This window comes from Lepisma saccharinum, chromosome 19 (assembly GCF_977018435.1).
Source record: "Lepisma saccharinum chromosome 19, izLepSacc3.1, whole genome shotgun sequence".
Taxonomy (NCBI): Eukaryota; Metazoa; Arthropoda; class Insecta; order Zygentoma; family Lepismatidae; genus Lepisma; species Lepisma saccharinum.
The window spans coordinates 53,821,359-53,848,272 of record NC_139247.1 but is presented as its reverse complement, the minus strand read 5'-3'; the positions used below and the strand labels follow the sequence as shown (position 1 = coordinate 53,848,272).

The window sequence follows — 26,914 nt, the reverse complement described above, 5'->3', positions numbered from 1 at the left end:
GAAATGATGACGGTGTTTTAACTAATGTTTATAGATACTTTTTTTGCTTCTAGGATATTATACTCTGCCCCGGGAATCTGGGGAGCAAGGCTGCGCATAACAGTAGACAAAGGGAGAAAGCGAGTGGGCGGAGAGAAACAGTACGGGCTGCAGGCAACAGCTGGTTGCAGCCTTTTCATGCACTCACTTCCCCTCTCACGCGTTCATTGGTCGAGCCCTCTCGAGTCACTACTTGCGCAGAGACTTGTTTTCGTATTATTAACCTTCGCAGTTGGGATCAGCACTTACGAATCACCCTGTACATTCAACGGCAAAGGAAATGGTAAGCAAATTGTCCACCGCCATTTTCATTACTTTTTTGTTCTACATCCTGTGTTGTTTTAAGGAATGAAACTATGTTGGTTCGAAGCAGTATTGTTCTCTCCTTATTGGCGTTATTATTTCAATTCATTGTCATCACATTGTGTAAGTCAGACCGAATGAAAATGGTGGTGGACAATTCGCCTACTGTTTCTTTCGCCGTTGAGTGTACACACACACACACACATATTCATACAAAGGAAACAATTTGATAAGCATTTCCGCTAAGAACGTAATCTAAACATCATACTTTAATCATAGTTCATCTAATAGCAGTGGCGGCGATTAGGGAGGCTGGGAGGAAAGTTGCCCCTCCTCCCCCCACTTTTTGCCCTTGTCTAAACAAGATATACATAAAAGTAAACTGTCTTGTTCTAAACATATTCCAGCGAAGGTTTATGTAAAAAATGAAAGGTATAGATGTATTAACATTGTACTTTACTGATACCAATGTAATTATACTAAATTATATTTATGTTATATATTATGTTATTAAATATTATTGTAATTGTCAAATTTTTATTTCCAGATTTATGTAAAATGCAAATTTCAAATAAAGTAATGGAGCGTAACAATAACGGGGGAACCGTAAAACGAGAAACTGCCGTCCCAGATTATCACAGAGGCACTGGGACATGCGCATACCCTCGAATGTATGCGGGTGGAGGTTAGGATACATTCGGGGTTCCCCCTTATTGTCTTGTTCCCCCAGTTTTGGCACCCAATCGCCGCTACTGTAATAGTGTCCGTGCATAATTTTCTTATGTCTACTAGAGTACTACAGTTCTATTCTCCCATAAGCCCATGTATAATTCTAGCTTCTCATAGGCGCTTAGGGGGGCTCGAGCCCCTGTTATGTCCTAATATTAATGACATAAACAGAAATAAACATCTCAAGATTGGAACTTCATAATTAAATATATTCAAACTTGTAACAAGGTGGATTACATTATTAAAACTTAAATCATCCATAAGACATATAAACAAGATGCATAATCGTTGCTATGCACAGACTATGTACATTGGCCATAACTGCTAGTTCACCACATACAATAATGTATTTTATAATATATATCAATCTTCTCCCCTTCTAGAGAAAACAAACTTATGAGGGGTAAAACGCTCTTGGCCTTTTTACTCTTTGAGATTTCCTTCTTACAAAATCACTTCCTCCCTTCGAAGACGAACTTGTTCCTGGACCAAGTCTGCTCGCTTCCTTCGAATATGAGCTACTTTCTTGCTTCGGAGACGAACTGTGAGCATTGTGTTCTTCACTGTCGCTTAGTTCCTGCCGATGCTTTTCATTTTTAATTGGAGGATATAAATATGCATGATATGCACTATCGTCATATTCCTTGGGTATTTCTGACTGATTTGAATCTCGTCCTGTTTCATGAAGAATCTTTAAAAATGAATAGTGTACATTTCTGTATCTGCCACTTTCTACATCTCTTACTTTATACACAGCAAAACTGCATCTTTCAATAATCTCTCCTTTCCGATATATCTTTCTTTCAGGGCAGTAATGATATACTTTATTTCCAATTGAAAATTTCTCACATTCATAATGAACATTTTTAGTGTCATCTTTAATGATTATATTACTTGCAGTGTTGTAAGAAAACATTAATGAACTTGGAGATGTTCCAGTTGATGGCAATGGAGTGTTGTTATGCCAGTGTATTACTGTACGCAGTAGTGATTCTACTTCAGTATTTAATTTTCTTACATCCCCTTTTGGAAAATCTCCTATGAGGGTTAGATACCTTTTCACGGTATTGACTGTTCTCTCAGCCAACCCGTTTCCCGAAGGTTTATATGGGCAGGAATGCTTTAGTTCAATACCCAACCTTTGGCAGAACATCTTAAATTGTTCACTTGCAAAGGGTTGTCCATTATCTGAGACTAACTCTTTTGGAGAACCAAGTATGTAAAATTGGCTTTTTAAATGTCTAATTGCTTCCTGAGCCGTTAAAATAGAACATTGCCAAACATTCAAAAATTTCGTGTGAGCATCAACACACAACAGGAATAAATAACCTTTGAAATAGAAATGATCGACATGTAGAGTCCAGCGCAGATAATTCTGCCGTGCAATGCGCGACAGAACTAAAGAAGCAGTGTTGCTAATGGAGCAGATAGAAAAATCGCTGCGGTGCGCCGATGCACAGCTGTTACGTACAACAATAAAATTAGAGAATTCAGGTCTATCTAACGTTGAGTTTTAAACGTCATGCATTATACCAGGACTAGGATTAATATGTACTAACAAGTGACTATGTATGTAGCTACATACATATGGACTAAAAATTCGCAAAATATGAACTAACACATAAGTAAAATTACCAAAAATGCTGCAAAGAAGACTTCTTCATACGATTCCTTATTTGAATGATTTCAAACAAAATAAAAAAATATATATATTATTTTTCATTGCATTAATGCACTGGTGGCGTTCTAACTTTTCACTCCCAAAACCCGTATACACTGGTATGGAACTGCAACGGCAGATAATAACATGCCAACGTGTTAAACCGCTACAATTGCACCATAACACTCCTCCTGAAGCAGTATTATTATTTCCTCTCTGAGATCGGCGACAGTCGGTTGCCTTTGTTGTACATTTACAAAGGATGCCGGCTTCCACAACAATAACAAGTACATATACTGCCACTAGACGATAAGCTGCGCGGCTTTTTCTTTTGTTATGAACCAGGGCCGGCGCTAGTCATTTTGCCTGCCTGGGAGGTGGCGGCAGATGCCGCTCTATTTCGACCCCCCCGGTCATTACGCAGCAACGGAAAATTGAAAATCAATATATTCCTAACTAAAACATCAAAATATAAAATAAATAATGAGACTTCTTATGCTATTTCAATACTATTCAGCGCAAAAGAATATCTCGCTCGATCACAGTTTTCAATAGGCTTATTTTTTTCTTCTCTTCAAATTTTGCCGCTCTGGGCGATGGGACGGTTCGCCCTCCCCTTCCGCCGGCCCTGCTATGAACTTGGTCACCCATCAAAGCATGGCAATTTTAACACAGAAAACAATATGTATCGCATTAAGCAGCAAAAATGACAGCCTCCTCTATGCAATTTCTACAAGAACACGTGCCGGAGCCAGAGTTGAAATGATGTTGGAGCCACATAATTTATTTATTTTGAATAATTCCAAAATTATGAAATATGAACAATTTGTTGCTGCTGTTCGCTGCTCTCTTGCCAAAATGCTTTATTGGGATGCTAACACCATGACTGGCTTCCTCCTTCATGAACTCGTGCACGTTGCTTAGAATTTCCCTAGCTTGGCTATGCAAGGTTTTTGATTTCAACTTCGACAGAACTGGAGGCATTATGGAATTTAACGTTCATTAGCAAACACACACTTTTACATAAACACACGCAATACACGCACACAACGTCAAACCGGTCAAATACTTAGTATAAAATAAAAATATGGTGCTTCCAATCCAACAAAACTCACCGCCACTTTACCTGCTTTCCCCTTCCGTGACAGAAATAGTGCTTCATTATTACAGTTGGCAACACTAGTTACTAGCTAGCCAATGAACATGCACTGCATAAAAGAAGCAACGACTACGCCGTGCTATATTGCCACATTGCCGTCCCTGCTGACCGGTGGGAACCGCGAGCTGGAGCGCTGTTCAATTGTTTTCAATGAAGTTTGCGCGAGTGTGTCCAGGAATGGAATGACAATATGGCAACAATAGCGAAGGTTTTCGAGCAGGGTAGAACACGTGATGCTAAGAGAGAGGGAGACGAAACGAAAATACGTTTCTACGCAACGGCAAATTTACGTGTGTGGCACTCTACACGTTCCATAGGTTGTGATGTCGGTGTCCATGATATAAATTGTTCTTTTGCTGGAGCTCTTGCATTCGTCTGACAAGCATCACATTTTGCAACAAAACTTTCAATGTCAGAAGTCATTTTAGGCCACCAAACTAAATCTCTGCAAATCTGTTTTAATCTCACTACGCCACTGTGCAGACCATGAATTTGAGTGAGAAACTTGCATCGCAGTGTCTCTGGCAATACAATTATATTTCCCCACATCAACAATCCATCTTCTGTTGACAGTTCCAGACGTTTCTTCCATAAAGCTACTGCTTCCTCATTGATTTGTGGATCAATTCCTCTTGGCCAACCATTCTTAAGGTAAATTGTTATTTTAGACAACAAACTATCGCTTTTTGTATGCTCCTTGATCTCAGATATGCGTAACCGTTGTAACTTTTGTTCTAAATCTGCATACGCTGTCAAAACCAAATCTGATTGCAATTCTTCAGGTAGTGGTAATCTTGACAAAGCGTCTGCTGTTGGAACCTTCTTAGAATACACTATTTCATAATTCAAAGATGCCATGAATATTTTCCACCTCTGCCAACGCGCATTGTGTTGCATTGGCACTGGTGTATTCGAATCAAGCAATGATTTCGCAGTCGTTGAATCAGTGTATATTGTAAATTTTTGACCTGCCAGATATAAATAAAAATGCTTAACAGACGAAACAATGGCTAATGCCTCTCTTTCTCCCTGACAGTAATTCTTCTGAGCAAGTGAAAGTGTAGCTGAAAAACACGCCACTGTTCGATGTTCGCCATTTATCTTGTGCCCTAATCGTCCTCCAACACCGTAGCAAGAACTATCCGTTTCTAGGATTATTTCTTTTGAAGGATCGAAAGGAATTATAGCAGGTGTCTGAACAATCTTATCTTTAACAGCCTTAAATTCCGATACACATTGATTAGACCACAACCATTTTTCGCCTTTCCTCAGAAGTCGATATAGGTGTGGTATTGTAGATGACAAGTTGTGTAGAAAACGGCTTTGAAATGCAACCATCCCTAAAAAAACTTTGTAGTTGAGCCTTATCCTTTGACTCTGGACTTTCTAAAAGTGCTTTTCAGTTGGTGTGATTCCATTTGCCGTGAAACGTCTTCCTAAGTAAATCACTTCTTGCACTAGGAATTCAGATTTACTTAAATTGACTTTAACATTATAGTTAATCTTTAAAGCGTTCCAGAACTTGTTTTGTTCTTAGGAAAAATTCTTGTAGACTATCTCCAGAAATGATAACATCATCAATAAATGCTGCAACTCTTTCCAATCCTGTTAAAATTGAATCAATTACCTGTTGGAAAAGCTGTGACGAAACATTTGTACCAAATGGTAAACGTTGCATTCTGTACAAGTGAGAATCATAATTTAAACACAATATGTTTTGTGAGTCTGGATGCAAACTAACTTGTAAAAATGCTGAACGTAAATCATGCCTGGTGCAGTACTTTCCTATTTAACTTTTTGTAAAATATCAGGAAAATCTGGTAGAGGATACACTAAACCATCGGTTTGAAAATTGACCGTCTTCGAGTAATCTACACAGATACGTATAGAATTATTTGATTTCTTAACTAGCACAATAGGACTAGCCCATTCTGAATGTTCTATAGGAGCTATAATATTCTGCTTTCACATATTATCTATTTCTTGTTTTATTTGATCTCGTAATGAATATGTTATTCTGTACGCTTTCCTGAACACAGGCCTAGCATTCTTCTGTAAAGGTATTGATACCTTGAAATCTTTAATGGGTGTACTAATATCCTCATTAAACAATTCTGCAAAAGATGTCAGTAATTGTGAACGACAGTCTTTAATGTTCATTTGTTTTATACTTGTATTACTTGAATTATGTACGTCGGCTTTACGTTTGTTCAGAATCATGGCTTTGCTATTTTGCCCTTGCACATTTGATGTTCGTGAACATTCACCTATATCATCAATCCTTTGCTAATGTACCTTTGGAGTATCCATTATGCCTGAATGCTGAATTTTCGAACAAGCATCTGGTAGCGAATCTTTTGATTCCAAACCTAAGCAAGCATGTGTAGAATCTTCATTTTTAATGTAATCAGTTTCAGGAAACTCATTTAGAAGTTTGCTGCGCCAATCACCAAATAATATGTTCATTCCAACTCTACCAATTAATATATTTGTATTAATCTTATCGCCAACAACAAAAGGCATCATGTACATTTTGCCATGATAGTAAAGTTTTAAGCTTAATTGGCCTAATAAACACAATCTTTCACCTGATATCGAAGTATATGAATTTAATAACGGACTCAGTGTGAAATTGCCAATAATATTAGTTAACAAATCTTTGGAAATGAAATTAGCAAAACTACCAGAATCGACAATAGCTTCTAACGACTGGTCTTGTATTATAATATTAATGTACAAAGGTAAACGTTCCTTTCGCAATGAAATCTGATCAGCTGCGTGTTGCAAATTAGAAATAGATTCGTTTGCTTTCTTATTGTACATTTGTTTCGTGTTTGTAGTTAAAAAGGTACACGTACTATCTTCTTGCATAGAGAATAAGCTATGTTGAGAATTGCATTCTCCATAAACATTACCTTTGGTATCCAAATTACTGTTCCTCATTTCACAATTTCCTTTATACATACTAGATAAATTTACTGCAGGTTCCTTTCATTGTTTATTTCTTTCGAAACATGCAGCCAAGAAATGTCCTTTCTTCTTACAGAAACTGCAAATAGCATTGAATGCAGGGTAGTTCTCTTTGAATATACAACCTAACCTTGCACAGCGCTTACATTTTATATCATTTGCCTGATTTTGCCGTGATACAAATTTTTGGCTAAATGCCCCCCCCCCCCCAATGTTAATGATGTGCGGGCAGAGCCCCCAAATAATTTTGCTTAAGGATCTAATGTATGATTTTTCTTATCTTGTAAAGTTTACTCTGAATTGTGCCACATGAACTTAACTCTTTAAACACACATTTGAAATGTTCTAGACCATCAACTTTGAGGGGCTGAGACCGCTAAACCATCAACTTTGGGGGCTATGACCGGAGACAGCAAAACACATGACTTATTACTATATACTAAGTATATAATTATTATTTACTATTATACATATATTAATCAGAGACATAATGAATTTAGCCAACGACTTGTTAAAGACTGTTTGGGAATCCCCTAAAAGAATGCAAATATTTATGAATATTTTTGATGTGAATGAGAAGGCTGGCCATACTGGACTGCGACCACTTTGCCCTCGTCGGTGGATGTTGAGAGCCTCCAGTATGCAACAGATCTTAAGGAACTATGAAAACCTTCTCAATTTTTTTGAGAAATTTTCTGAAGAAGATTCTACATCAAAATGTGCTGGATACCTAGAGACAATGCTTCACTTCAATACATTTTTCTTTCTCTCCCTCTACTGCCATGTGATGGGTCCAATAGAAGAGGTAAACTGTAAGATTCAGTCTCCACGCATTGGTGCTACAGAAGTGGAATCAAAACTAAAATACTTGACTGACATCTTTCAAGAAAAGCGAATGTGTTTTGAGCAGTTCTGGCTGAAATGCACAGAGGGCAAACCGAGCTCGTTGATGAGCCAGAATTTCCCGGGCAACGTCACGTCCCTAAAAGACTCGAAAATTCTGATGCTGCCAAACATCACAAGTTCTACACTCCAAAATAGCGCAGCAAAATCATGTGTTAAACAAGGACATGAATCTACAGGACTAGAAAAAGTAACAGCCGTAGAGAAATAATGGATCTCAGCTGTGAACAGTTGCATAACAAACTTTCAGCAAACTCGAGAATTCTTTCGCCAAGATTTGGATGCCGATAGGCTCTCTATACACATGCCCATGCTTGGTGATATAGCCAAACAGAAGCAAGTGGTTCTAACTACCATGCGTGACATAAGGAAGTTTCTTTTGGAAGACAGCACCCTCCAGGAGTCAAATTCATGATGGTCCTCCGCACTGTGCCAGTGACGACAGCCACAGCCGAAAGGTCATTCAGTGAGTGCTATTAGCCGACTGAAGACATATTTGAGATCTACAATGAGGCAGAAGAGACTAAGCAGCTTAGCGGTACTCCACATACATCAAACTGGGCTTGACAATTTGGACCTGAGACCGCTCGTTAATGAGTTCATAAAAAAATAACCCAATGTGTAGAGCAACTTTTGCTTTATTTTTAAATCATGTTCATATGTTTTTGTTGTGTATGACACTTTATATCTTAGTGTACATGCTATTTTTTTATTATTGCAAAATTAAATTTAAAAAGTAAAATATTGTAGCAAGAACAAAAAAGTAAAACTATTTTCCTGCGATTTGTGTTAGCATTTATGTCAATAATTAAATAAAACTGTTAAATATTGTAAATATTCGTTATTTTATGGGTTATTTGCAACCCATCACATTTCTGTTGCGGACATTAAAACACACCCATGTCCTCGCCGGTACTCGAACCCGAGACCTCTGGATCAAAAAGCGAGTTGAGTCAACCACCCAACACGCTCGGCTACCGAGGCCGGCATAAATCTGTTAGGTTGGTTGGTCTCTTAATGTAAATACATACTTTTCAATAAAAAATTTAATTATCTAAAAAAACAAATGAGCAGACACAAAAGACATAAAGAGACTTTGAAACATTTTCTAAACGTTTTTCATGTTACATTTCATTTGCATGAGGAATATAATAGCTGCTTAAAAACTGCTATACGAAGACGTATTTTTTATTTTTAAAAAAGAGAGGGAGTGAGTCATTCATTCATTTATTTCAGTGATCAGTGCCCCCAATAATTTTGACAAGTCGGCGAACCAGGCCTTCAAGTTGACTCCACTTAAAATATAATTTAAATCCTCATATTTGAGATGCCTCTTATTTGCAATTCAAACCGAATATCAGTTTCAATTTCTGACAAGTAGACAAAGAAGTTAAAACGAGCTTTCCGTATATGCAACGTTGCAATTCTAAATGTTTTGAACTTACGTCATAACGGTTCCTATTACATGTAATTAGAAACAACAGACAGCCTGAGGTGCTAATGTATTCCCTCGTCTCTTCTCCTGGGCGTAACAGAGCAAGAAATCTATAAACAAAGTGCCGACAAACCACGTTCGATTTTGTAGGTAGATATGTAGACATGTTTTTCAAAGGTCAGCACTATTGTTAATTATTGACGTAGACCCGTACTGCCACATTTTGGTAGTGCAAAAAACAGCCGCTTGCCAGTCTTCAGAAATGTTAATAATGTGCTCGACATGCTTCTGAGAAGAGGCTGTTTTTATAAAAGTCAGTGAAGCTCATGAAATACTGATAGTGCACAATGTTGCTTCATATGCATTGTCGTCCAGAAGAAAGGATAAGGGTGCTCTCTGTGTCGTAAGTAGTTTTCTAAATTTTTTAAATTAGTACGTTACGAACAGTACGATATCTTCGAAAATTTTAAAAGTTTGAATTTAAATTCCAAACGTTACTTTTGGTTTCATTAGTAAAACAATCTGATTTTTGCTGTTTTGTGTAGGATGTGAAATCCTGGGGTGACATAGGGATCCTCCCCTACAACAAATGCCGGCCCCCGTGGCGGAGTGGTTAGCACATCGCGCTACGACGCCAGGGGTCCCGGGTTCGAATTCCGACCTGGGCATAAATGTTTGTGAGTGTCCATTCATCAATTTCATCATATCATCACTCATCCCCATCTTCGCTAATTAGCAGAGCTAGGAATTTTAGGTGCTGCACCTTAAATTTTTTTGTGTGAAAATGGGTAAAAAAGTGACTCATCCCCAAAATAAGCATGTATTGAACTTTACTCATGGTGTTTCGGTTGCACCTTTTTGCACCTTTTTCACAATCTCGGAACCTTTTCCACCTTTTTCACAATCTCAGAACCTTTTGCACCTTTTCGCCCTTTTTGCATCTTTATCATTTCTTTTTTTTTTTTTTTAATACAAATCACGCGCTGTTCAACCCCACCCACATTCGAGGCACGGCTTCTTGGCACGGGATTCTTGTTTACCGCACAACAATGAATCGGCTTTCTTCAGTTCTTGGACGTTAATGTAGTAAGCGCGCGGACTTTAAACAATGCCAACAATGACGCGTTACAATTGCTAGAAGTTGTGCTCTTTTTGTTCTATGCTGTATTGTTTACGAATTGTTGTAGGAAAACTGTTTTGTTTTAGTTTCCTTCTCCCGTCTCAGCGAGCAAGGTAACTGCAGTCTGTGATCGACTGATCGATGCATCAGATTTGCTTGTTCACCATGCCAAAACATAAAGTAAATGTTGGGAAACTGCAGGACATTGATAAACAGTTTAGCAGTGACGGCATTCAGAGTGATGGATCTGTTCTGAGGTGTGATGTGTGTGATATTTCTATTGCTGTTGATGACAAACACCAACGCACTCGGGTTGTGCAGCATCTACAAAGTGGGAAGCGCATCATGAATAAAGAACTACGATATGGTAAAGATGGGAAGCGACAGCAATTCATTGGTGAGGCGTTTGCATCTTCGAGTTCCAGAAATAAAAATGAATTTTTCAGTGTGACAGCAAGGACATTTATAGCGTGTGGAATATCTCTTTCGAAACTTAGCAATCCTGTCATGAAATCATATTTGCAAAAATATACTGGGAAGTCAGTTCCAGATGAGACCACCTTAAGGGGGCCTCCTCGATGGCGCAGTGGTAGCGTCGTCGCCTTGTAATCAAGGGGTCCCGGGTTCGATACCCGGTGGAGGCACAAGTGGTTCAGATCCCACTTTAAACTGTAGGTCCAGTCCCAATTAGCCTTACTGTGCATAAAGTGGACTTAAAACAACAAATCAACAACAACAACCACCTTAAGGAAATCTTACCTTTAACCTCTTTATGAAGCTAAAATATCTCAGATCAGGCATGTAGTAGCTGGCCATCCAGTCTATTTCATACTAGATGAAACCACAGATAGGCAAAACAGGTGCGTTTTGAACATTTTAGCAGCACCTCTCAATGGACATCAAGTGAAACCCATGCTTTTAAAAACTTATTTTCTCGGCAAAACAGATAATGCAAAGTTTCAATTATGCATGTTTTGTATTGTGCCGGAGGGCATAAAATATGATAGTGTGGGGTTAGTTCTTACAGACCACGCATCTTACATGTTAGCTGCATTTTCTAATCAGCATTGTGACCTGCATTGTTCATGCTTTGCATCGAGTTTGTGAAGCTCTTAAAGATGACTATACATAAGTGAACGAATTTGTTTCTAGCATTAAGAAAATACTGAAAAAGGCTCCTTCTAGAATACAGAAGTACGTAGAAATTACGAAACTTCCACTACCACCCTCTCCCATCCTCACTAGATGGGGTACATGGTTTAAAGCTGCAGTGTTTATTTGCAATAATTTACATACAATATCGAAATTTTTAGATGCTTTGCCTAGTGATTCCTCAGCTGTAGAAAAAGCCAAAAAACTTGCACTTAAACAGGAATTTCAAGATGAACTCTATATTGTACATGACTTCTCTTTCCTTTCTACTGCAATCACAAAACTGGAGGAGCAGTGTCCTGAAAAGGAAGCACAGTGGGCTGTTTTGATGGATGTGCAACGAGAGCTGCAAGGGATTGGGAAAGAGAAGTTAGAACAAAGTTTAGCCAAAAGCCCTGATGTTCAAGAAGTCGCAACCAACAAGGATGTAGATTACCGGTTGAAAACAAAATACGCACCACTTGTGTCTGTTGACGTTGAACGTTTTTTTTCAACTTACAAGTATCTGCTTAGTGACTGCAGATGTAGCCTCACTCAGAAGAACATAGAAATTTTGAATGTAATCTATTTTAACAGTTTTCTAGATGACTAATTCTAAGCAAGTAAGAATGTCCTTTATGTCGCTTTCTAATGTATGAGAGAATTTTCTTTGCTTAGTTATATTAAACGATTTAAAACCAGAGAATACTCTGTGTGTTTATCCAGACAAGTTGAATCATATAATGTATGCACTGCTCACAATAAATTTTACATCTGAAAATTAGCACCTATTTTAGCACCTTTTTTGTACAAAAATTGGCACCTTTATTGGCAAATTTTTGCACCTAAAATTCCTAGCTCTACTAATTAGCCAAAAGTGGCACAAAAAGCGAAGTGAAGTAAAGTAAAGCAAATCAATCAATCTATCAAAAACCTACAACAAATTGTCCTAAAATTTTCGGACGGAGTGTTATAACAACAAAGATAAGGAACTAGTTTTGACTTCAGATATACTTTACTAACGATAATGTCGAAACTACACGGAAAAGAACTAAGCATAATTTCTGCATGTGTGTTATGTTTGTGTTGCATGTTCTCTCTCTCTCTCTCTCTCTCTCTCTCTCTCTCTCTCTCTCTCTCTCTCTCTCTCTCTCTCTCTCTCTCTCTCTCTCTCTCTCTCAATAGACCATTAACAGATATACACCAATAACAAATATGCACAATAAAAGTAATGCAAGACAGATATAAGTATGAAGTCTAATGGATTTATATTAATATAAATAAAACCATTTCAACTATTTTTAAATTTATTGGCATAAGAGTAATGCAAGGAGTTTATGAGACGAGAAAATCTACACCTTTGCAAGGGTGCTCATTTGTCATTCTCGCATTAGCTAAATTCTTGCACAAGATGATGTAGTTGATTAACTTTTCACATATAAAGAAGTACCCAAAGACAGTAACTTAATTTGAGTATTGGCTCCAAAACGTTTTTTAGAACAAGAAAATGACTACCATCGGATTAAAAATTATGTATGGATACTCAAGTTTGGACTCATATTAAAACGTAACCAGTAGACCTACATAAAAACGCGTTACATCAAAATTTAGATTATTGAATTATGCGTTAATCTACAATAACAAATTTTTTTTCGAGTATGCCTTCTATTCTTTATCGTCGTGAGGATAAAAAAAAAGGCCGTTTGTTTTTAGTTTTGCAAACGATGGCTATTTCTGAAATTCTATAAAAAAAAATGTGTGGTACGATTGTCATGAACTTTTAATACAGTGCAGGCAGGAAAGTTTTAAACATAACTCTTAACTTTCAGATTTTAAAAAATGATCAAGAAACCGTTCTTATCAATTTTGTGAAACAACTTTTTCTTAGTATTGGGTAGTCCTACAAATATTGGTCTTGTTTTGAAGATCTTTGCATCTGTTTTTAAAATCCATTATCATTGTCAAATTATATTGCGAATCCGATTTTATACAGATTTTTATTCAACGAAGTAAAGCAGCTCGTGGAACATGGCAACACCGCACACGGCGATGTCCGTTGAACAGTTGAAACTGCGGGCTGTCACTGCGAGTCACACATATATATAACGTTTAATATAACACCCTCTCCGTTAAAAACTTAAATTGAAATTTCACCACCCCTCCCCCCGAAATAACATCGAATTATTAATTAATACGAGCCTATTAACCCTAGCAGGACCAAGGTTTGATCTGTTACATGCTGGACTAAGGGTGGCATTTTGTGCCACTTTACTATTCCGCTACATTTGTTACTTATTTTGCACAACTAGTATGTTTTGTTTAATATAAGTTATAGTTTGTATATTTTAATGTTTGTTAAGTATTTTTTTTTTATTTTGAAAGATAAGTAAGTCATATTTTGTATATTTTTAATGTATATAAAGTATTTTTTATTTGGAAATGTACATCTGCATATTTATTATTAACAATAATAGAATAAAACATTATAACATTATAACACATTTCAGTTCTACATTGTCAGTAAATTACAGTTACTCACTATTATTAGAAATTACACAGTTGTCACAGATCTGAACTTTCATGCAGTGTCTTCCACAGACACATTTACCACAGTCATTGCATGAAATTGTAGTTCGTGAGAGTTTGTTTCTTCTTTGTCCATTGGAAATGCAAATGTAACACCTATTTCCTTTTCTCGAAGCAGTTGCATAAGTAGATATATCTATGGGATTGTCAACCGTTGACCTAATTTTTCTTTGAAGAACGTTTTCCATTGCCGTACCTGTATTTGCATTCAATCCCTCAATGTTATTTGCTCTATCTGCTACATGTGGCTCAATCAACTTCAGTTTAAAAATTGAAATGGATAAAATTTTCTCTTGAATTTTAGCAAATATGAAAATACACATCTTAATTGACAATAAACAGGATTTTTAATTCAATTGTTCAAGGCAGTTTCGATTACCAACACAAAAACTTCAAAAGTGGTACTTTATGCCACACCTTGGTCCTGCTAGGGTTAATATGGAACGAGATGATATCAGTTTCAGTCCCCAAGAAGGCCCTTGCGAAATTTATTTATTACTTATTAATACATTTATTATGGGAAGTTAAAGCTTCGTCAGCACTTCCCTGACATAGTTCTTTGAAATACATTATCCTTCTTATTTGCAGGACAATCATAATGCTGTATCTTATTCTGGTGTGGCTTCTTGTGATCTTCCAAGAGGTGAAATGCTTCACGGCTGGAGTAAAACCAAGCATGTCAGCCAGCGTCCTCTCCCGGCGACGCCGACAACTACTCATGTTCCCTATCAACGGTGTATTTGAGGTGAGAAACGTTTGTGAAAGTACACAGGAGTAACAGAAAGCCTGGTAAAAGTTAGTGAGTTATTTCCGATATTTGAAAGAAGTATGTACGGTCACCGGCAATAAAAATGGGTCACACACATCCTGAAATGGGTCGCCAGAACTACCGAAAAAAGGGATTAAGCGCGAAAGTGAAATTTTCGCGATTAACCAGTTTCGCGGTTGTTCCTTTCGCGCTTATTCCGTCGCGGTTATTTCGTTCGCGTTTAATCCGTTTCGCGCTTAATCTTTTCGCTCTTATTCCTTCGGTCTTATTCCGTTCGCGCTTAGTCCGTTTCGCTCTTATTCCTCTCGCACTTAATCCGTTTCGCGCTTATTCCTTCGCGGTTATTTCGTTCGCGTTTAATCCGTTTCGCGCTTAATCCTTTCGCTCTTATTCCTTCGGTCTTATTCCGTTCGCGCTTAGTCCGTTTCGCTCTTATTCATTTCGCACTTAATCCGTTTCGCGCTTATTCCTTCGCGGTTATTTCGTTCGTATTTAATCCGTTTCGCGCTTAATCTTTTTGCTCTTATTGCTTCGCTCTTATTCCGTTCGCGCTTAATACGTTTCGCTCTTATTCCTTTCGCACTTAATCCGTTTCGCGCTTATTCCCTCGCGGTTATTTCGTTCGTGTTTAATCCGTTTCGCGCTTAATCTTTTCGCTCTTATTCCTTCGCTCTTATTCAGTTCGCGCTTAATACGTTTCGCTCTTATTCCTTTCGCACTTAATCCGTTTCGCGCTTATGCCCTAGCGGTTATTTCGTTCACGTTTAATCCATTTCGCTCTTAATCTCTTCGCTCTTATTCCGTTCGCGCTTTGTACGTTTCGCTCTTATTCCTTTCGCACTTAATCCGTTTCGCGGTTGTTCCTTTCGCGCTTATTCCAGTTTTCAATTTTGGTTTCGCGATTAATCCAATTCGCGGTTGTTCCTTTCGCGCTTGTTCCGGTGTTCAATTTTGGTTTCGCGGTTAATCCCTTTCGCGATTGTTCCTTTCGCGCTTAATCCGGTTTATAATTTCGGTTTCGCGATTAATCCTTTTCGCAGTTGTTCCTTTCGCGCTCATTCCGGTGTTGGATTTTGGTTTCGCGATTAATCCGTTTCGCGGTTGTTCCTTTCGCTCTTATTTCATTTTGCGCTTAAATCTTTCGCGCTTATTCCTTCGCGTTTATTCCGTTTCGCGCTTGTTTTTTCGCGTTTATTGCGTTCGCGCATGTTCCGTTTCGCTCTTATTCCTTTCGCATTTAATCCTGTGTTAAATTTCGCGCTTGTGCTCTTTCGCGCTTAGCCCGTTTCGCGCTTAATCCCTTTCGCGGTTATTCCACCGCCCCCCTGAAATACTGCCCTGCAAGGCATTATGTGTGTTGCCTAACATTAAGGCGATAAGTAGATTTGAGTAGCAAATTTTCAATGGCAATTCTGCCACCACCGTAGAATTAACCATCGCGCATAAAGCTTTGCAGGGAAGCAAGTGTTTCAGGATATAGGTGTAACATTTTTATTGCAGGTAACTGTACCCTCAGAAGTAATTCTTAATTAAATACTCCAATGAGAATCTTGCTCTATCGTCGTCCTGTTGTGAATATCTATGATTGACCTATTTATTTCTGATCCTACACTAACTACCAATCAGGGACTGGCTCTTTAAAATGTTCACTTTCCAGCATAATTATTAAATAAATTGTAAGCAACAATTTTTGCATACTATTAAATCTGTTTTAGGGTTATACTTGCCCAGGCCGCTTCAGACGGAAGCATTTCCTTTAACATTTTTGATAGCATAAATGCTATGTAAATACTTCCAAAAATCTTATAGCAGATAGTACTTAAACAGAAGCATTTCATGTAACATTTCGGTTAGCTTTTGCGATTACAATGTATAATATATACAGCACGAAAGGCACGTCGAGTTACATCATCTATACACGGTGTTCACAATTGTAAAAACTAAATTTTTCTTCCATACGTGTACTGTTGTATGCGTTATAAAGTATGTATTTAAGCAGCGCCATTCATTTGTACCTAAAGACATTTTATATAACTCGTAATTCCTCCCTATTGAATAGTTATCGACTTGTAAAAATGTGAAGTGATACATTGCTTGCATCTCACGAGGCCGCCATTACAGCTGCACTCGTGACCTAGAGGTCGCTTCTGATTGGTTACGCTACGAAAAATGATTCGGACCGAGCCTATCCTTGAGAAATGCCATGAAATATGCCATGGCATCAGAAATGCAATAAGGTTTTTCACTTTACACGATAGCTTTTTGGTCATGGCATAAATGTTTAAAAAAAATGCTAAGGAAAATGCTTTCGTCCTAAGCGGGTCTTATAATACCATAGCCATTGTTGTCCGCAGGATTTTTTCCAAGCAGGGGGAGCCAACGCGGTATATTTCCCCCACATAATAGTGTTTCCCCCCTCAAAAAACACTTGTGCAACGCCCATATAATAATTGGTATACTTTACTGTGACTAAAAATGAAATTATGTGTGTCAAATATACGTATATACTTTAAGTCGACATTTATTTTCCAAGGGGGCCGTGGCATTATTACATAAATTACATACAGGTACTCTATGTACTCTGTATATGTATACCTTGATAGTTCATAGTCTTTGGAAAACTACAAAGTAAATCGATAGTTGAAACTTACCATCGATTTATAGCAACTCTATATTCACAATTCCTTCTTAACTTTTATGGCTTATTTTCAGTTGATTATCAGTTTGACGGTTCCGTTGGACATTCCAGGGAGAGACTTGAGTTGGACACTTTTCTCTGAAGGTGGCTACCCTGTCCCAGACAATTACAGTCAGGTCATTGACGGCCCGTTAAAACGTTCGCTTCGAGAAATAGAAAGGAGGCATGCCTACGTTAAATTGGAAAATATTTTGGAAAGGTACGATTTTTTAATTATTATTTTTCACGATTTGTTATTGCGTTTTTTAAGAATGTGGAGTAGTCATTTTCTTTTCTGTAACAAATTTTTGAGCCGATATTCAAATTAAAATTTTTGGGGGCACTTTCTTATTTGTGAATTACTTAGAAGAATTCCACTCTCGTACAGGAGTATGATGTGAGCATGATGATCAGAGCATGCGCGATATTTGAATATGTTTGTACTTTTTTGTGAGAATTTATCACATCTTTGTTATAACTAGACCCCGGATTTTTATGTAATATCAAAGTACAAAATATGTACATAAATATGTAATATCAAGGAATATGTAATATTAGTAATAATAGAGTATCCAAGCAATTTCAAGAATTCTGCTAGATATTTATTTTATTTCAACATATTCAACATAATTTAAAGGATATAAGTTGTTCAAATGAAAATTTGTATAAATCTCAAAAGAGCACAGCAACGTGTAGATATTTAAGAAACCAATTTTGTCAACTACAGAGTGTCCGAAAAGACACGCAACCCGGTGTTTACGACCGTATAACGGAATAGCGAAACGGAATGAGAAGAAACTCTTTCTGCCAAGAGAATGCCCTGTATATTGGGAAAATTTAGAGAGACAAACATTTGTAAGAACATGCATGTTTTAATAACAAATAAGCAAAGTGTTGCCAAAGGCGGAAAAAAATATTTGCAAATCGTGTATATTGATGCACGGAACTCACTGAGGTAAATTATTGCAACATTTCACAATACCAACGAACAATTTGGATGGCCATCTAATGAATTTGACAGAAAAAGAACTTTGACGAAGTTTCAAAAACATTGCAGAAGGGAATAAATGGGCTGTTCCAAAAATCGATGTTTTCACAATATTACGAGGGACACTGGCAACACTGTTGGTGTCACGTGTCACTAACAGACGTGTTTCACCTCAGGCTATCACACTAAGGCACTTTTGACGACAAAGGAGAAACTTGGTTATTCTCGAACATATGCAATAAATTACATACACCTTGCAACCCTGAAATGTGGTTTCAATTGGATATGTATGTCAACAGCCAAAATTCCAGGCATTGGTCGACAGAAAACCCACATCAGTTGCATGAACTATCCTTGCACTCTCCGAAAATCGGTGTATGGTGTGGAATATCGCGACGTCGTATTGTGGGACCGTTATTCTTTGAGACAACAGTGGATACTGCTGTGTACGGGGATCTCATAATGCAATTCGTTGCTCTCCTGGAAGAAGACGAACGTGATGTTTGGCTACAACAAGATGGAGCAACTTGCCATACATCTGATGAATCTCTTCGTATGCTGAGAGAATTTTTTGGTGATCGTCTAATATCCAAGGATTTATGGCCCAGTCGCTCGCCCGATTTAACATCTGGAGATTTTTTTCTGTGGGGTTACTTAAAGGGGAAAGTATACCAAACGGGACCCAGAACATTGGAGGAGCTGAAACGAAACATTACACAGGAAATTAATAATATCGGTGCTGCAACCCTCAGGAAGGTATCTGAGAACATGATCAAGCGAACCAACTTATGTATCCAATAAAATGGTGGACACTTCGAACATTTGCTTTAATTTGTAGTGATACCCACATTTCAGGGTTGCAAGGTGTATGTAATTTATTGCATATGTTCGAGAATAACCAACTTTCTCCTTTGTCGTTAAAAGTGCCTTAGTGTGATAGCCTGAGGTGAAACACGTCTGTTAGTGACAAGTGACACCAACAGTGTTGCCAGTGTCCCTCGTAATATTGTGAAAACATCGATTTTTGGTTCGTTGGTATTGTGAAATGTTGCAATAATTTACCTCAGTGAGTTCTGTGCATCAATATACACGATTTGCAAATATTTTTTTTTCCGCCTTTGGCAACACTTTGCTTATTTGTTATTAAAACATGCATGTTCTTACATATGTTTGTCTCTCTAAATTTTCCCAATATACAGGGCATTCTCTTGGCAGAAAGCGTTTCTTCTCATTCCGTTTCGCTATTCCGTTATACGGTCGTAAACACCGGGTTGCGTGACTTTTCGGACACTCTGTATTAACCTTTTGTTTACCAAGCCCATTTTGCCAGGTAAGCTCCTATCTACCGTGCCAATTTTAAGCAAAATGCAGAGTTTCATTTAGATGACTGTAGATCGGAGGTTAATTGCCCTAGACAGACGAATGATATATCGTTAGCTATACGCGGAATGAACCATAGAATCGGACTATAGAAAATTTCTGCACATTGAGTGTATATATGAATACGGGGGAAGGCGAGGAACCGGAAAATTTCAAAATCTCAGAAAAAATGCCCCTCCCCCACCTCCGGCTCTGGACAACAAAGTACAGGGCATTGTCAAAATACACATGGAAATGATCGCTGGCATGTCTGGAACAAGAAAATAATTGTACTATTATGATATGAACAATACAACACGACTCGTACCGCCAAAACGATATGTCTGTACGCCACTGAGCCATTCAGCAAAATGCACAGTTACCTTGAAACGACTGTAGGTCCGAAGCTAATTGCCCTAGACGGACGAAGCAAGTACCGTTATACGCAGAATAAACCATAAAATCGGACTATATAAAATTTACGCACATTGAGTGTATATATGGATGCGGGGGGAGGGGAGGAACCGGAAAATTCCAATATTTCTGAAGAAAAATGCCCTTCCCCTCCTTCCCTGGACAACAAAGTACAGGACTTTGTCAAAATACACATGGAAATGATCGCAGGCATATTTGGAACAAGAAAATAATTGCATTATTATCATACGAGTAATAGAACACAACTTGTAACCCCCCAAAAGACATGTCTATACGCCACTGACTCAGTTTCAAAGAAAGCCGCCATTTTTCCGGCATTTTCCTCCCCTTTTTATGGGGGAAAGGGTCTTTACGGTGCAGTATATGTGTTAACAATAATATAAAAGTAGAAAATCGCAATTCCAGCGAAAAATAGCGACATTATGACGTAAAAACTACGACCTTGTCGAGGTATCTATATATAGATAGCTGGTAAACAAAAGGTACTTTTCACATCGCAAATTTTTGTAGAATATGTAAATGTAGGGGCAGATTCAAGAAGAATTAATGCATACAGGCAGTGGCGGCGATTAGGGGGCAGTTGCCCCCCCCACTTTTGCCCCCACACTATGCTAAACCTTACATAAAAAGGGAAATATACTGCCTTTGCCCCCCAGTTTGAACACCTTGCCCCCCCCGGTTTTGGAACCCAATCGCCGTCACTGCATACAGGACATACTTATGTAGGGGGGAGAAAACTCCAGCATCTTTCGAAAAATTACTTTTCTCGTTATTATTATTATTATTATTATTATTATTTAATCTTCAGCCTGTCTTTCGACTTGGCAGTCAATTTTAGATGATCGTAAGCACTGTGCCTCTCATTGATTTGAAAATATGACAACACATGAGCTACAAATTTTCTTCATGTTTCAAAGATCGAAAATACAGGAAAGAGAATCAAGATGGGAAAAAAATACCAAAATATGTTGTTTTATGTAAAGTAAAATAGAAAATATATAAAATATGTAATATCCTGGCAAATATGTAAAAATATGTAACATAAAACTTATGCAAAATCATGTCAATTATATAATTCGTTTACATTTTTCTGTTCAAGGTATGTATCTAGAAAGGAATAGAATATGTAATTATATACTACAAATCCAGGCTCTAGTTATAACTGTTCAGGATATATTACACCAAAATATTATGAGGTGTAAGGGCTGATACTTTCTGCAGCCACCCAAGAGTGGTGTACGTTTCCTTGCTACACAAGGCTTCGAATTAAGAGGCCATAGTGCGGGAGGAAAATGGTAGAAATGCCCCCTCCCTTCCCCACCCCTAATCACCGCCACTGTTCATACCCCTCACGGAATGTACCTCAGGAGTAGGTAAGTTTCAGTTACATGATCTTATAAAACCTACAACAGATGGCAGTCACCTAGAATGTTAACTTATGTATATTGAACGAAACCGTCATAAAATATTATTGTATTCGCCTAACAGAAGATATTCGGAAATGATTAATTTGACTAAAAGTGCTATTTTGCATGAATATTGAAACCACAGATGTTCAAAATTTTCCACAAACGCATCCTTTTACACGTTGAATGTAGTTTATAATATACAGTAGTTCCTAGTTGTGAAGTTTCATTTGAAGTCATTTCTTACCGCGTTCGTTAAGAAATTTCATGATCGAAAATACAGAGATAATATTTTCGTGGTTTTACTAGCCCCCCCCCCACCCCCACACGCATTGGCGTACACAGGATTATTTTTCGAATGGGCTGGAATTGTAATGTTGAATATTATATTGCTGCGTATTGTGAGGTATGCAGAATCCAGAAAAGTCGGGAGGAAAATTTCCGTTACCATCCCGACTTTTCGGGATACCGAACGGTTGGGAAGCTAGCTGCAAATGGTCATGTTTTGAAGTGGTTAATTCTCAATGTTTTCTGTCTGAGTCTGAAACTTCTCGACAATTGTTAGTTTCCATTCCAGGATGAAAAGACAATCACTTAAGGTGAAGATGGCATGTAGAATTCGAGATTTCCACAGCTCGGTAAATTTGGAAGATTTCCCGTCCCGACAAAAAAAATTCTATCCCGCACACCTCTAAATATTACTTAATTATAATTTTAACCATAGTTTAAAACGTTGGGTCATTTTAAGGGGAGTTTGCATTTACCATTTTGGTTTATCCCGAGTTCTTTTACCGCTCTCATTTCAAAGTTTTGATTTTCTCAAAATTTCCGAAGTGGCTGTAGTTCCATCAGCCCCCCCCCCCCCCCCTGCGTTACGCTAGTGCATACACGGGTAAGTGTTTCTCGCTCCTACGAGCTACACTCTGTTTCTATAACGATCGAGAAGGGGAGAAAGAGAGTATGCAAAGCAGTGCGCGCTGCTGCAAACGGCTAGTCGCTGCAGCCGCTTTTTCCCCATCCATGCACTCACTTCCTCTCTCAAGCGTTCATTGGTCGAGCGCAACTTGCGCAGAGGACTTGTTTCCGTTCGATTGCTCCAGAGACTCCCTGACAGAATGTACCTTAGAGGACTTAGGAGGATTCATAACTAAAGCCATCACCCAAGTCGATGTCGAGGTGGAGGAAGTATGAGCTGAATTTGACTCTTCTGTTGCGTCTACATTCTCCGATATGTAGGCTTTCATCTAAAAAGTATGAACTTTGATTACAACAAATGTTTAGAGTTGGTGACAGCATTTTGAATAACACTGTATATTTCAGATTGTGTACTACTCAATGAAGGTTTAGCATTAGAAAAAGATTAAACTCAAACATAATACTAATTTGTAGGATTTGGCGCTAGCTTACATTGGAGAGTCAAATGAAACCTTCATTTGTTTTTATTTCATATCTAGTAGATTTGTGTGTGTAGGGTTGCAACAAGTTTGCTGCATTTTAGCACAGACCTACTGCTGATCTACATATATTTTCAAGTTTGAGTTAGTGCCTGTATACCTTAAGAAGAATAAGTCTTTGGGATCCACGTGCAATCACTTATGAGCCACTGCGAAGGCTTTTCCACCCATCTGCTGCGAACTGAGGCCATTGTCGAACTTTCTCCTGCATTGGTAAACTTGCTGGTGTAGTAAGCATGAACAGAGATATTGAATTTTAATTTGCCGAGAAATTTCCTCTTCACTGGTGCGGGTGCCATCTTTAAAATAACAAAAATAGCGTTTTGAAGCTCACTTGATTAGTGTTTCAGCCTTGAGATCGTTTTGTAAATAACAGTTGATACCTCTAGTAAATTTGAGCTGTATGCAGTCTGCCCTACAATTTTCATTGGACTTTTAAGGTTTTCATTTGATTCTTGTAATATTACATTATGTTCATTGCAGGTTAGGTATGGACGGTAGGGAATGTGTTTTGAGGACCATTTGTGAAGCAGCTGAAACACCTCTGGGTGAAGAAGGACTCATTGGAGAGATTCTTCACCTCCTCTTCACGTGAGTATCCATGAATTCATTTCATAAAACATCACTTCTTTTGTGTTGTACAATTAAATATAAATTGCAGTATTCGGAAGATTAATTTTAAAAAGCGAGTTGCAGTTACTCGTTTTAGGAAGTAACTCAGTTACAGTTTCTGCTATTTTTACAGTTACTTTCTGCTGCAAATGTTCTTGCAAACAAGTTACACATAATCAGTAGCCTAATCATTAATTATAATACGATTAATATATGAAGACTTACATATGTTTTATTTATGTTTGTGGAACATAATCTGTCATCATTTATCTAAATTAAAAAGCGTTGCTTAAGTGAATGTACGAGTAATTCGAAAAATTGTTCTCGGCCAGCCATGGTACTTTGCACGTGGTGACATTTTATTTTTTTATTTATATATTGAAATTTCCAGTACAACAGAAGCCATTTAAAACCAGAAACAAACAACAGTAAAACAATAGATTAAGATTAAAAGCACAAAAGAAAGGATAACATAAAATAAACAAAAATAAACAAGCCAAAACAGTACCAAGGTAAATAGATCAGTTTCACAAAAGCTTTACTTATGTACATTTTTTTCTATGTTGCTGATAAAAAATGAATATGAAGTGAATATATCTATTTGGTTTGAGATTATATTGAACTGATTCGGTAGCCTGTGGAATAGTGAACGTTGTATGAGTGAGAGCCTGGGAGTTGTAGTGTGGAAAGTTTCCTTGCTCCGTGTTTTATGTCTAGGCACTCTGAGTGAGAGTCCGTGGAGTGGGATGCTGCATCTTAAGTTTCCATTTATGATCTTATATAGCAATTTCATATGTGTAATGTATCTTCGAGTTTCTGGAGTATTAATGTGCAGATTTACTAGCAGGCAGATCTCTCTTAGGCACCTGTTTCTATTTCACTCTCAACAAGATCCACTCCCTCAACGTCTTTTTTCTATCTCGTCTATCATGTTCCAAATGAATGCAGCAATTCACCAAAATCACTGAAGTATTAAATTTAGCATGCCACGAAGCTAGCTTCCTTGCCTTAGGTGATTCCACGAAACTCCTTTCACCTCAGCATCCAGAGAAGACGTAGTTGGAAACAGAGTTGACAAACCTAGCCCTTTCTCCGCGTTACAAACTTTCAAGTTAACAATTTTAGTGTCGTAAAGTAACTGTTAATTGCGTTACTTCTGTTGCAAAAAAAATAACTCTGGTACAGTTGTAGCTACTTTCAAACGTATCTAATTACAGTTAGAATTTATCTGTTACTTGTAACTAGTTACTTCCAAACACTACTTTTTATATCATTATGCATTAAATGAAAAAATCTCTTGTTATTACTAGAAAGAAGTATGTAATAAAGAAACTCTGATCATTTCAAGACACAAAGTGCAATATATCCACTATTTGGCACACAAGTCATTTGAGATAAGCATTTCGAAGTATTAATTTTAAAAAATAAAACTTTGACGTCTAATTTTTTACGATCCGATAATTTGGAATCTAGGTTTCTAAGCATTTATGCATATAATTTCAGGCCATCGGATGCCTTGGACGAATATGATGACGGCCATGCTGTGTACATTGAGGCCCAGAGACAAGGGGAGAGCGGTACAGCCTGCGGAGAGTCATTTCCAAAGTGCAGTGAAGGGTTACTGGATTTTTTCAGTTTCCTTGAAAGCTGACGACAAGCTGACATCGGTGATCCTGACCACCTTATACATTTGTTCGCTATACGACTGACTCGAAGAAAACACATGAAGCTGAAATATGTTTGTGTTGTTGACCCAAAGACTGTGGAGTTAGGTTTTTTTTTATGTGACAATACTTTCTGGCCAACCCTTCAGGGAGAGGCAAAACTGCAAGAAGGTCACACAAAATTCGTCGTTTAGCAAGAAATGTGCTGTTGCCACATATGGCAAAGACAAGGCAATCGTTGGACAAGAATAGCTGGTTACAATATACAATGTGACAACGTTTACCGCATAGTATGGACCATATTAGTGTGACGTCACGGTGCAAGATTGAGTCCAAACAAATTTCTCAAGTGGTTCCACTGTATGGGTTTCACGTTGCAAGGGGTACCTGACAGCAGTTATTAAACAAAATTACGATGTGTATCGTACATCAATGCAAAGGTGAGATTTCGGAGAATACGTCGATATATTACACATAACTTACAGACGAGAATGAAAAGAATAAATGGAGTAGGAAATAGAGTAAAGCTAATTCTATTAGCGGCGTCATATCCGGAACATCAGCCAATAGGCGGCGCCGCTGCAGTCACGTGAGGATGCTAAATTCGCAGAATTCATATCAGCGTCACTGAAGGTGATCTCGGTTGTGCTTCGGCTGTGTTCGGAAACGAATTGCTCAATTTTCATTGAAACTGCACGATTTCCTTATTCTTTACCTTATGCTCTGTAAGGTGTGTATAATACTATATCGACGTATTTTTTTTTCGAAATCTCATCTTTACATGGATGTACGATACGCACCACAATTTTGTTTTATAGCTGCTGTTACAATCCTTAATCCTACCCCTTTTGATGGAAATTCCAATGCTAAAGTACACAACGAAAGCACGTGACAACCTTATTTGAATTCAAATCGTGCTCAGTCGTTTGCTGTGACGTCACCACTAATATGGTCCATTGCCTAGTTCAAGCGTTTACCATCTACAATAGCTTATCGCTCTTCTTTCAACAAATATATGTGCAATTTATGTATCACGTGTATTACAGAGCTGAAAATGACAACAAACATCGCAGCAAACCTCTGAACAAGCCCAGCTGTCAACATTTGCAATGTGGCAACAACGCAAATTGTGCCAGCCGGCTAATTTCGTGTCTCTGATTGTAGTTATAAGAGTACATTACATTATTATACTTTATGTAAAATCAGTTGCTTAAAGGTGATCTAGCTGATTAAAATAAAATTAGTAAGAATTTATTTAGAAATCTAAACTTTAAACGTACAATTATTTAATGATAATTTCCATTTATGTCAAAACGAAAGTCTATATTAATTAATATATTGTCAATGGAGGTACATTAAAAGGGTAATTTGTTCACTTGACTGAATATAGTGTCTTTCAAACGTTGAAAAATTCGATTTTTGTGCAATCACCTTAATTAAAAGCACTAATGTTTTCTTTCAGAACTTCCAAAGTATCTATAATATTTATCATATGTAACACATTAACATTTGTTG

At 37.7% G+C, this 26,914-nt stretch overlaps 2 protein-coding genes across 2 annotated transcripts in view; one reads left to right on the top strand and one right to left on the bottom strand.

Moving 5' to 3' along the window:
* Positions 1-26,914, bottom strand: part of LOC146003027 (uncharacterized) — a 257,704-nt gene that overhangs the window by 151,259 nt on the left and 79,531 nt on the right. The gene's annotated exons all lie outside the window — the stretch shown is intronic.
* Positions 9,546-25,386, top strand: LOC146002748 (uncharacterized). Its single transcript, XM_083140682.1, has 5 exons — positions 9,546-9,601; positions 14,624-14,780; positions 17,517-17,701; positions 23,607-23,714; positions 25,239-25,386. The coding sequence occupies exons 1-5, from the start codon at positions 9,546-9,548 to the stop codon at positions 25,384-25,386; spliced, it is 654 nt and encodes a 217-aa protein (XP_082996808.1).

Bases quoted from the DNA above. Each gene is read 5' to 3' on its own strand.
- LOC146002748 (XM_083140682.1), top strand. From the start codon at position 9,546: ATGTTGCTTCATATGCATTGTCGTCCAGAAGAAAGGATAAGGGTGCTC. The intron at 17,702-23,606 runs GTACGATTTTTT...TGTTCATTGCAG, and splicing joins TTGGAAAATATTTTGGAAAG to GTTAGGTATGGACGGTAGGG. The intron at 23,715-25,238 runs GTGAGTATCCAT...ATATAATTTCAG, and splicing joins ATTCTTCACCTCCTCTTCAC to GCCATCGGATGCCTTGGACG.